Source organism: Glandiceps talaboti, chromosome 17 (genome assembly GCF_964340395.1).
Source record: "Glandiceps talaboti chromosome 17, keGlaTala1.1, whole genome shotgun sequence".
NCBI classification, from domain to species: domain Eukaryota; kingdom Metazoa; phylum Hemichordata; class Enteropneusta; family Spengelidae; genus Glandiceps; species Glandiceps talaboti.
Genome location: NC_135565.1, coordinates 8,952,773 through 8,965,610, shown reverse-complemented (window position 1 = coordinate 8,965,610; position 12,838 = coordinate 8,952,773). Strand labels below are relative to the sequence as shown.

Sequence of the window (12,838 nt, the reverse complement as noted above, 5' to 3'; positions counted from 1 at the left end):
TACTCCATCTAGTGATTCACACTTTATGCCATGTTTTCTGGTCGGAGTAGGAGTTGGCGATGGTTGGCTACCGTGGGTACGGGCGGCCATATTGTCACTATTCGCCACTCACGGGCACCGGGATCGAAATCCGCGGTTATCTCTTCAATCCACTGAAGAACGTTGATTTAAGACAAACGAAAGTGTTCCAATAACTAATAGGAAGGTTGCTATGGCACAATTTCAAACTTGTTGTAGCGTAGGACGACGGAAAAGACTATTTACACGGAGCGTCTATTTTACACAGCTTCCAATATGGAGTCATCATCATCATCGTCAACATCATCATCATCCTCCTCCTCCTAGTCCTCCACCTTCTAACCACCACCACCACCACCACCACCACCACCACTATCATTATGATCGTTATCATTATCATAGTTTAATACCACCAGCCCTCACTGACGTCACTTATTGTCTTCTTTCTGTTTACATTTGTTTAACCTTGCGGAATTTTCTAGTATGTTCTCACTCGTCGCTTAATGAAACAAACCACCCAACATCTGGTTAGCGAGATAATATGCAGCCATGTTACATTTTTCTGTATGAACACAAATCACATGTAGGTGATGTTATCATGACTAAATCTGCAATATCTAATCCAGTGAAATGAAAGTGCATACTTACCGTCAGTCAACCGTATTAAGTATTCTGTCAAAACCGTTTCATAATGTTCCAGGTCGAGAATCCAGGGACATGGCGTCAAAAAGATACACGCATTGATGTTACTTATATATTGGAGGCATCTGCAGTCGTCTTTGAACCATCTGACGCATCCATATAAACAATCCTCTTTGGTATGCACACGCATCACCCCATCCTCTGTGTATATATGTGCTTTGAAAGCCCGATACGTCATATAGAAATCTGATAGCTGGATACCTAGTGATATCACAAAAGAATAAAAGTATTCAAATGAAGAACCCAATGGAAAGGAAGTGACAAAACTATGAACATTAGTGGATTTACTAATCATGCTGTGATGATGCTTAATAATCTGGAAACCAAGAAACCGCTCTTCTTTGACTTAATAATCAATAATCCATTTATTTAACCGTTTGCTATATCCAGGACTGGATAACTACTATAGAAATTCCATTCTACAGTAACAAAATTGTACTGCAACCAATCACATTATACTGTCCAGTTTATTTACTGATATAGTCAGTATGTCAGTATGAAATATGCATACTGTACAATGAGTGCATGATGCATGATGTGATTCACAGCATTCTATTGACAACATTAGTCATTTAATATATGCATAGCACATATTCAGATTAGCCACAAACTGTTGACATCACAGCAGTATTTCTTTCTTTTGATGTTTCCGCTCAATACGACAATATTTGAATTGAATTGAATTGAATTGAATTGAATTTGAATTGAATTGAATTGTTTATTCACCAGATATAAAACAGGATAACATTTTTATGTACATTTCAAAAAGGAGGTTGATTTGATAATATATCTGGTGAGGGCCACAGAAATAGTTCGATCTGAACTAGTCTAGTCTGTGACCCTGACAAAATAAATATAGAAGAAAAAAAAATACAAGTGTGTAACTGGGCAACAAAAAGTAAGAAAAGAAAGGGATATCTACAAATACGAAACAATAATTGTACAAAATATTTACATGTCTCAATAATTTAAATAAAATTTATACTAATAAGAAAAAAAAATACATGTCATGTGTTTTCTATGAATTACTCAGGTGGGCCTTTAAAATTGATTTGAATCTATTCCTATCGGTGATGTCTTTAATGTGTCTTGGTAATAAATTCCAGTGATGAGTGGCTGCATATCTAATACTGTGCTTACTTTGTGTTAGGTTAACTTTGGGTACGTAGAAATTGCGATGTGTAGCGGAACGAGTAGAATAGGAATGTGAAATTGTATCCAAATAGCGGTTTACATCATGGGCAAAGTGATTGTGTAACAAATCAAAAGTAAAGAGGCAAGTGTGAAATGAACAAAGTTTATGAATTGGTAAAATATGTAGCTGTTTGAATAAAGGGTCAGTGTGTGCACGAAAGTCAGAGAAAGTGATAAGACGTGTAAATTTCTTTTGTAGTAAATATATTGGTTCCAAGAAAGAAGTGTAAGTATTCCCCCAGATTTCGACACAGTAGCTTATATGTGGAAGAATTAGGGAGTTGTACAATAACAGAAGAATAGATTTCGGAATAAAGTGTCGGAGTAGTGAGATAAGTCCGATCTTTGGGGCAATAGATTTGACAACTTTTTGGATGTGGGACTTCCAGTTAAAATTGATGTCAAGAGAAACTCCAAGATACGTTGTCGAGGAGACGTTGTTCAATTCATTTCCATCTATTCCAAAACTACCCTCTATGTTCACAGGTTTACGGGGTGTTTTGATGACCATGTAAGTGGTTTTTTCAACATTGACCGTTAGTTTGTTCGCTCCACACCAGTCACACACCTTCTGAAAATCTACATTTATGTGGGTAAGATTAATTTCGTTTCCTTCGATAGATTTGAATAAGTTAGTGTCATCTGCGAAAAGTCGAAACTGGAATGAGTTGGTAGAATTTGCTATGTCGTTGATATATATTAAGAAAAGAATGGGGCCAAGAATCGATCCTTGTGGGACGCCACATTGAATGTGTTTATAGGGGGATGAAACATTGTCAATGGTAACGTATTGCTGTCGGTTTGTGAGGTAGTTTTTAAACCAATGTAGTGGAATGCCTCTTATGCCATAATGTTCTAATTTATGAATTAAAATGTCGTGGTTTATGGTATCAAATGCTTTCTTTAGGTCAATGAAAATGCCGAAGGTGATGAATCCATTGTCTAGTTGTTCACTAATATCAGAGACCAGGTCTGCAAGGGCCAATTTTGTGTTATATTTTTTTCGGAATCCAAATTGTGTATCTAAAAGAATATGTTTAGTTTCAAGATAATTGATAAACTGTTTATTTACAAGTGACTCTATAATTTTACTAAATGTAGGGAGAATTGAAATTGGTCTATAGTTGCTGACGTTGTCAGCTGCACCTTTTTTATAAATTGGCATTATTTTGGCTATTTTTAAAGAATTTGGGACTATTCCTTGGCTCAGTGAACAATTGATGATGTGTGCAAGAGGACGAGCGATGATATGTGCAGCATGTGTGACAAGTCTTGGGTGAATATTGTCGTATCCAACAGCTTTACGTGGATCTAAAGTTTTGATTTCATTTAAAACATCTTGTTCAGAAACAGGGTGGAAGAAGAAAGAGTTGAGATAGTTACCGTCGAGATATTGTGTGAATTTGGTGGCTGAAGTAATATTTGATGCAAGGCTTGGACCAATGCTTGTGAAAAAGTCGTTAAATTCGTTCGCTATATCAGAACTTTCTGTCAGAGGATCATTGTTGGGCGTCGTTGAGATCAGTTTGCGTGGGTAGAGTTTGTTAGTCGATTTGTTCAGTACTTCGTTGATCACCTGCCACGTCTTGTTAATATTACCTTGGGCCCATCGAAATTTATTGAAGTAATAACGTTTCTTTACCGACTTGAGGAGTTTTGTTAGAATATTTCTATATTTTTTGTACTTAAGTTTATAATTAACATTGTGGGGATTGTTTTTCATTTTTGTGAACAACCTATGTTTTGTACGTACTGATTTAAGTATGCCGTTTGAGAGCCAGGGTTTGCGGATACTATTGGAATGGCGGGCGGTTTTGGTATGAACGTGATTTGATACGATGTTATAAAATATGTTGTAAAAGGCTTCGTAGGCAATATTTGGGTCTGTGCAGTCATAGACAGGTTGCCAAGATGTAGCATTCAAGTCAGATAAGAAAGCATCAGGGTTATAATTTTTAAAGTTAAGTATTTGGGCTGAGTTTGCTGGTTTCAGTATATGTTTGAGGTGGTTGATAATACAAAAGATGGGATAGTGATCTGTGATGTCGGACTGAAGTGTACCACAGTTGATAAAATAGTTAGTGATATTTGTAAGGCAGTGATCAATGATTGTACTGGTGTTGTCGGTGATACGGGTAGCGGTATTGATGATCTGGTAGAAATTATAGGAATTTAGAAGAGTATTGTACTGGATAGCAGGTGCGCTGTCAGTGGAAGTATCAATGTTCACATCACCAAGAATTATGCAGGATTTACCTGAAGCAGACAGCTGGTCAAGACACGATTCAAGACTATGGAGGAATTCAAGATGTGGTGTGTTGGGTTTTCTGTAATTGACACCTACTATGATTGCTTTGTTATCAATGACAGTTTCTACAAAGATCGATTCACAGTGCATAATGCTGATGTTGTCAATACGGGTAAAAGATAGAGAATTGTGAACGTAAAGTGCTACTCCCCCACCCCTTGCAATTTCCCGGTTAGAAGTAATGAGTTGATACAATGGCAAGTTATAAAAAGAAGGATCTGAATTGTGATTTAACCACGTTTCTGACAAACCAAGAAAATGAAAATTACAATCTAAGATATCTAAAAGAGATACTAGATCATCGTAGTGTTTAGCTAACGATCTGATGTTCAAATGTAAAAAAGAAAACGAGTTTTGAGAGTAAGATGTACAAGTACCTTCATTGAACTGGTCTGTAGAGTAAAATGAACATTTTGTTTTGTCTGGCAAAGAATCTGAGTTCAGTTCCATAAATATGTACAAGTTCACTGCATAAATGTTATATTATTCAGACAATTCGGCTAAGATCTTGGGTTGTTGTTATACAGATAGCTGGGTCACCATTATTCTTCCTTGTATAGATCTTGCCGTTGTAGGTCCAGATGAACTTCCACTGCTTTGTGTTGCGTAGTTGGTTTGCCTCGTAGAATAGATGTTTATTTGTCGGGGTTAAGTTTTCGAGTATCTTCTTCGTCATTGCCAGTGTTTATTTCGGCCATCTTGTCAATGGCTTGGCTTGGTACTGGAAATCGAATATTGTTACATCTTTGACAGAGGTGGAGATCACCTTGACACAGTCTAGCATTTCTCTTCCCACAGTCTTGGCACTTCATACTTGTAGTTTGGAGTGGAATCAGTTGCAAAAAACGTGTAAGAACAGTCTAAACACTAGTATTTTGCAGGAGCGACGCATGCATACGTCTTCACAGTTACGTCACTATTGTACATCCAAGTCGGTTTGGAGTTCATGATTGGTAGCATAAGCGAAAACAATAACTGATATTTCTATCTACCTCTGTGCCATAATGCTTGAAGAAATAAAGCCAAAAGTAAATGTTATGCAGGATTATTTCAAAACTATTCAAGCCTAACAAAACACTGTTTGGTTACTTAGATGAATCAATGCCATTAGTGAACCATTTGAAACCCCCTGTGGGTAGATATTGTGACATGATAGACTACCCATAGAGATTATTTGCATCCAAATATATGATCTATTTGGAGGGTATACCTTTGTCATAGTTTTTCAAATACTTATTATTTGTTTTACTGTATCTGTGTGCAATGTATGATATACCACCTCTCATTTCTTGTTCAATAAATTGATGCCTATCAACATCGGTCAGTTGTTCTAATATATATTAGTCATTTTCAACATAGCATCCCATGATAGTCCTGGTGATGTGAAATAATGGCAAGGATCCAATTTGTAGTATTGGTTACATGTTTTCCTAAATACATCTGCCAAGATGTCACTTATAAGATACAAATCATGGTGTTCATGCATTGGTAGCTATTTCTCTATTTTTCTTCTCAATTTTATTTTAATAGATTTTTATAAATACTTTTAGTAACGATTCGTAATTTACTTATTTCGTAAGTGAATAAGTCGTTTTTATCAGTTTTCTGTAACTCCTTTATCAGGTTCTTCAGCACAATATTCCAGCTACGTGGTTTAAGCTGTCCATTTGGTAATTTTTCTAAAACTTTGGTCTCTAAGTTGTTCAAAGGTTCTTCTCATTTTTCTTATATATATTAAATATAGATATTTCTTTAAAATGTTGTTTAAATGCACTTAATTTTTAAAAAATATCTTACAATAAAAAATCAGTCTATTATGATTACGTTTTCTACTAACCCAATTGTTATATCTACTCGTATAAATTATTTTACAATCACGTATCTCACTATAATAAGGATTTGATATAAATTCTTTTGTTTTTTAATTTTTAGGTTTTCTAGCTTTTCCTGTAGTTTTATATTTATTATATATATTATATATATTTTCTTATATATAGATATTTCTGAAAGTGCTTTAAACGCACCTGAGACACCCTTAAATGTCTGTAAAAACTTCTTGTGTTGCTAAGTCTATTACATGATAAACCAGATTTAAACTGAATGCCTTCCGTAAGGGTAATCTTGCAAATTTCATGATTTATGCAAGAAATTTAGCTCTACATCTGTGATTTTAAAAGTCCCAATGGACGTTAGTTGTCAAAAATGTTGTTCAAATGTATGCTTCCTTTTCTGAACACAGGAAAGCTTGCCATTCTTGACTTCAGTCGGCTTTCGTGATCCCCTACATACGCGGGATATGCACACCCGTTTCCATGGGAAATAATAAACGGAATTCAAACCCTCATAACATTGCCATAGTGCATCAGAAAGTTTACACACTTCATGGTAAGCACCGAAACAGTTTAACAACTTGAATACAGTGAAGTGATACGGTATTGTTGCCCTACTTCGTCCCTCGGTAAAGTGTATACATTCCTGTTCGACCAAGATTAACAATTCATTGATATATTATTAGATTACATTTTATTCTATATCAGAAACATAAATATTAACTGGTTTTGTTTCTACTACTGTATAATAGCTCTTAGTTGTATTATGTATGAAACCATTTCGTTGACAGTAATCACTGTAAGCATTAATAGATACTTGTTCATATTGTAGGACGTTGTATCTATATTCAATTCTTCTGTGGTAGTTTTATCAATTGTAACTAATTTCTTAGCTATCTGTTTAACATCTGTTTGCCTTTTGTTTTTGTTTCTGCTTATAATTTAGCTTATTGTCGCCCCATTACCTCTTTAGTTGTTTTTTGTTAATTAATTTGCATTTTCCATTTTTGTAGACACCATGTTTTTGATAGTAGGTAATACTTCACTGGTTACCCATTTTAAAACTTTTGGCCATTTGTGATTTGCTGGATAATATTACCGAGCAGAGACCCGACTCACTGATATATATGGTACTTAGATGTGTTTTATAAAAGGGCCCTATTTTAAGGCCCTTGAAATTGTCATGTATTTTTTTTTATCATCATCATCATGAACATGTAGTTTAATAGCGTGTTTTGGTTTTATGTATCCAAAACATTTACCAATATAATATCCTTTAAACCACATTTTTTCATTTTCTTTTATAATTGATACTTTATTATTTTCATAACTGAATTGCTTTCAAATTATTTCCATAATCTTATAATATACACTATAGTTGTTGATGTGTTACATTTTTGTATTATGGAAATACAAATGTGTTTACATTTTTTCCTTTATATCCTTGTGATGTTTAACATCAACATGCTTAACGCTTTAATATAGTACTAGTTCCAGACAATAAGGCTAAATATGGAGCATAATTATGACTAATGTTTCCACTTATATTTTTATTTTGTGAGGTTTCAAATGTTTAAAATGTTTAAAATCCTTATTTAATTTATCTACATCATCTATTGATGCAATATATGATATTGCTTTTAGTGTTTTATTAACAAACATAGTAAACTGTATTATCTGATATTAAAGAACTATATTTTACTTCATACATCTTATCATATTTTTTCAATAACATTATTTTTCATTTTTTAATATCATGTAATGTAATTATTTGTATTAAAATACAAATCAGAATCACCAGCTGATATTACACATAGTAATTGTTCGCTGTATTTATCAATTAAATAATACACTTCTTGTGTTTGTTGTAGAGGAACTTTAGATTTAATCTTTCTAGGTCTACCACGTTTATTATTTTTTGATTGGTCTCCATCAGTAATTATACCAGCTTCTATTAGTACATCATTAAATTCATATTCATTTTATATATTTTGTAAAACATTATTTTATAATCATTAATTTTATTAAAATCATTGACAATATATTTATTAAATTGAAAAATAATTCCATTTGATATTATATTATATTATATTATATTATATTATATTATATTATATTATATTATAAATTTTATTTCATATGCATAACGTAACCTAAATTTTAATTTACTAAATGATGTATTTTTTAATTTATTAATATATTCATCTATTTTACCCTTATTTAATTCCATCGCATGATCCTTAATAATTGTTTTGATATCATATTTAGATGGTGCATCAAATAAAATTAACATCCCTATATTTTATCTAAATAGTTTTGCAGTACTACAATATTGTTGAGTTAACACGCATATATTGATAACATATCATGCCGTGCTGAAATACCTAATTTTTTTATTCATCTGTTCTGTTTTTCATATCTTTTGATGATGCAAAATCATCAAGTATAATTAATGTATTTGTACTTTGATATATTGCATTTTTAATGTCAAAAATTTAATTTCATTCATTTCAGTATCCTTTTCAGTAAAGTATCTACTACTTTCTTTCCATAGATATATAGATATAAAACCCTCTGCATATATTTTATTTGCTACACCTTCGGAATTCGATGGTTATGTCCACGGATTGAATACTGGGATTGATAAATATTTCAGAATCACATTCTTTTTGTTCTTCTGCCATCGTAAATAATAGCAACAACTCTTTTTAGGCTTTGTCAATACAATCACCTTTCAAAAAATGTGTTTTATATTGTAACATTCACTATTTGAACGTTTATGTTTTCATTTATAATAGTGTCACTTTGTGTACGTTTTACATTTATAATAGTGACACTTTCTTTCATAGTTCTTAGTTTCATAACATGTTCATATGAGGAACATTTTCCGTTTATCTTTATAATCCTAACACGACGGCTATGATGTGGATCAAAAATAGTCACATATTCTTGCTGAATGTTTGTAAGATTGTAGTTCATATCACCCGGACTTTTTTATCAAAATATTTAGTTATTTAAGCTTATTAACCATTCGATATGACCACCTCATGCTGACTGATAAATACTTTTCTCAGCAAATAAATCAACTAGTCTTTTGTTTGCTAACGTTAATTCATCTTGCATATTTTTGTATTCTGGATTAAGATTATTCCATTGGTCAATGTAATCATCTATAACCTTACCCAATCGATGTCATTTTCAGCTCTGAGAATAGTTTGATAATCTCCTAATATACACCAATATCTGAGGGAGATCAATCACCTATAGGTGTTTCAAATACATTCAATTGCGTCTCCCTAACATAGCCAGATAATGTTGGTCTCCTATATTGATTAATGTAATGTGTTTTATTCATAGTACCGTGGCCACCGGCCTAACGTACAGAAATCAATATATAAAAAAAAATGCTAATGTAGAGGTTTGTTGTGACAAACAATAATGGTACATACAAATCCACATACTATAAATACAACCAAAATTAGTCCATCTTACTTTGGCGTAAACGGAAAGCAAAAAATACAAACTTTGCTAAATTATGTATGAGTATGAACGTGATATGTTCTCATCAAAGAATAAAATTTAAATTGCAAAAGAGGCTGACAGAAATATTGTGGGATATATAATTCTCTCAATTGTTGATATACAGGGCATACAAAACAAAAATGAAACTCATTTTCAATTAAATTACCAATATTACAAAAAATACATAATCTTCTATCTCTAGATACACCGTCTCTCCTTCCCTTTACTATTGCTAAATTGTGATTAGAAGCTCTAAATCTACAAAGAGTTGTTAGAAATATCATGTTATCGATATTTGACAGATAACTTTCATAGTGCCGAAGAGATTTTGAAATGTTTGTATGTGTCAGGCTTTGGATTACCAGCCTGTGTTCTTTCTAATACATCTAATAAATCATGGTCTATTTTTATGTTTTTATATACTGGTTTAAATGTGGTAAAATCTAATTTCAACGCTTCTTTTAGTTAATTAACGTTTTTAATGATGGATTACTAATACTTGGATTTTGATTCTAAGATGTCTACCATTGTAGGGTTGTTGTTTTGGTAATTTATAATATACTTGTTGTTTACCTCTCTCCATTCTTAATACTAAATCTGTTTTAATAAGCTACTTGACAGTAGGATATATATTATATTTAAAATTATTAAAATATCCATTTATATTTGATTTCTTTTTTCTGTTGTTCGATAGTGGATGGTATCATTTCATTATCATCAATGTCTTCTTTTGTTAATTTGAATTTTTTCAAATGTTAATACGGGTTTATTAAAGTTGTTTTATTGGACAGCTAAAAACCCTTCCTAAATAGTTCCTGGTCTGCACACGGTACGATAAATAGAGACTTGTGGAGAAAGAACCGTAAACAGGGTGTAATGTACAGCTCGCAACCAATTAATGCACACAAATTCTAAACATCACAAATTCAACATGTCGGTAAAAGATTATGTTTAATGCGATACTACCTTCATTTTTTTCTATCACTTCATACACATCGATACCCATAAATTCTGGCTCATCTGGATCGAATTTGTGAAGTATGACATGTAAATAGGAGGCAAGAACAGGTGGATATACTGTATGATGTCCGTCAAATGAAACCTGAGAGAGAGGGAGAAAAAGGGAGAGAGAGTGAGAGAGAGACAGACAGACAGACAGAGAGAGAGACAGACTGACAGACAGAGACTGAGAAACAAACAGAGACACACACAAAACGGAGAAACAGACAAATTAAACAGCCTTTAAGCTGCAGTTACATCTACATGATATTTGCATATTGTTGTAATTGAACATTTATGAAATGTGTAGCTTGTTTTCTTTTAAGTCAAAACCTATACCAACAACCTTAGATGGGAATGCCACTCTGGGAAAGAAAGGTATTTTCTGGTTCATAAAACTTTGGTTTCTGGAGAGTCATTTTCTTATTTCACATCACATAATTTTCCTTTGATAAAAGCCTATAAACACCAAACACCTTTTCACTTGGATTGTTATGTAAGTGATATACCATTGCATGATTGGTCTAAGCAGGCATGATTATTCATAAGATTCACACTTCATATTCATGAATCCCAAGAGCTTATGTCCTGTTTTTACACTGTGTAAAGAGTTCAATCTTCACAAGCATCATCTAGAATGTAGAATCCACATTGTATGAAGAGACCCAGAATACTGTGCAGGAATACACAATTCATTCTACATCTTGGTTCTGGTTTGGCTTGACGCTTTAGATTTAAAGAGTTTCCAAGTGGAATACACAGTGTGTATACTTGTTGATACTGCTTCCATGGATACACAATAGACATGTATGGAGTACAGGAAATGTCAAATCTGCAGGTTGGGTTGCTTAAATATGTAAATATGTTGCTTGGAGGAAACAAACTTTTTCTCTGTGATTGAACTTAATTTGGTTGTGAGTAACACCTACTAGTAAAGAACGGTCAATGCACAATGTTCCATGCAATCACGCAACATTCACAATTAACCCAGGGCAAAACAGTCACGCATACATATGGTACAACGTTAGCTCTATACCTGAATATTACGGAGTCAGTATCTGAAATACAATGTACTTGCATTTTTAAAATTGCAATTATTGTACGAAATTTGTCTTGCTAGACAAATGTTACCTAGTTACCAAAATCATAAAAACAATGAACCATGGAGTTATGATTGGACCCGTCACAAAATGTAGAACACATAACACAGATGGTGGTACATGTATACAGTATGTGATAAAACGCCCTCTTCTAGTATCACTGCTTAATTGCATACAGTATGTTTTAACTGATATAATATCATACAAAACAACAAATCGAAATGCCATACATCCTCAAAGGCGGATCCAGAAAATATGTCATATTGTGGCCTGCGTTCGTATTGTTAAAATTTCAATCAATAATTTTCAATTTCTGTGCTATGTACTGTCATACACAAGTAAGTACGCAGTCGGAACATTGCCAAAAAAGCTCAGCAAACAGAGGAAGTGATTTCATACAATCTTAAACCAATAAAGTGGTCTGACATACAATTCGTCCTTTTGAGGATCTATAAAGCCCACTCTTACAGTTTGTAGGTGAAAAGGAAAGAATAAATGTCTCTTATGAACGTCTACAGAAACATCAGTACCATATAGACTATTCACCTATCATATCAAGGTTTTCATTTCAAGATCACAGAGTACATTTTCATATAAACGTAAACACAATTTCTAATTATTTTTTCCTGATACACCTACCTATTTGTAGGCAAAACGTAGGGTCAGATAAAAATAACGTAAATGTTTTTATTAATTTGGGATGGGGTTGACCAAAATTAGATTTGTTCCCTGGTCTGAGGGTGGATCACGATGTGTCGGAGTGTCCCCAGTAGTGAGTCACATACCCGACGCTTACAATACTCATGTTTCCCATTTAGATACTCGAGTACAATATGAAGTGATCAATGTGGACCAAAATTTACTAGTTATAGTTTTGTCAACGTGACAAAGCACGTGGTGAAATGCTATCAAATGACAATGCTTGAATATGGAAATATAATTATTGTACAAAAAATGCGTGTTATGAAACTAAGTGAAATATTTAAAAATTGTAGGCCTGCTGGGAATTATTTTTTCATAACGTTTAAGCACGAGAACTTTGTTATGATTACCATTTCAGTAAAGTGAACCGCTGTTGCATGCAGTTATAAATTCCAAATCCACCGACATTTCAGTACAATGCGATGCAATGCACTGGTTTATTGCAAGACATGAACATTGCCTGA

General features: G+C 33.2%; 1 protein-coding gene across 1 annotated transcript; it reads right to left on the bottom strand.

Annotated features, from left to right (window-relative positions):
• Nucleotides 1-764: 764 nt before the first annotated feature.
• LOC144448040 (uncharacterized) lies at nt 765-4,312 on the bottom strand. The gene is made up of 2 exons (XM_078138189.1): nt 2,202-4,312; nt 765-921 (listed from the first exon to the last, which is right to left on the bottom strand). The coding sequence occupies exons 1-2, from the start codon at nt 4,310-4,312 to the stop codon at nt 765-767; spliced, it is 2,268 nt and encodes a 755-aa protein (XP_077994315.1).
• Between the last annotated feature and the right edge of the window lie 8,526 nt (nt 4,313-12,838).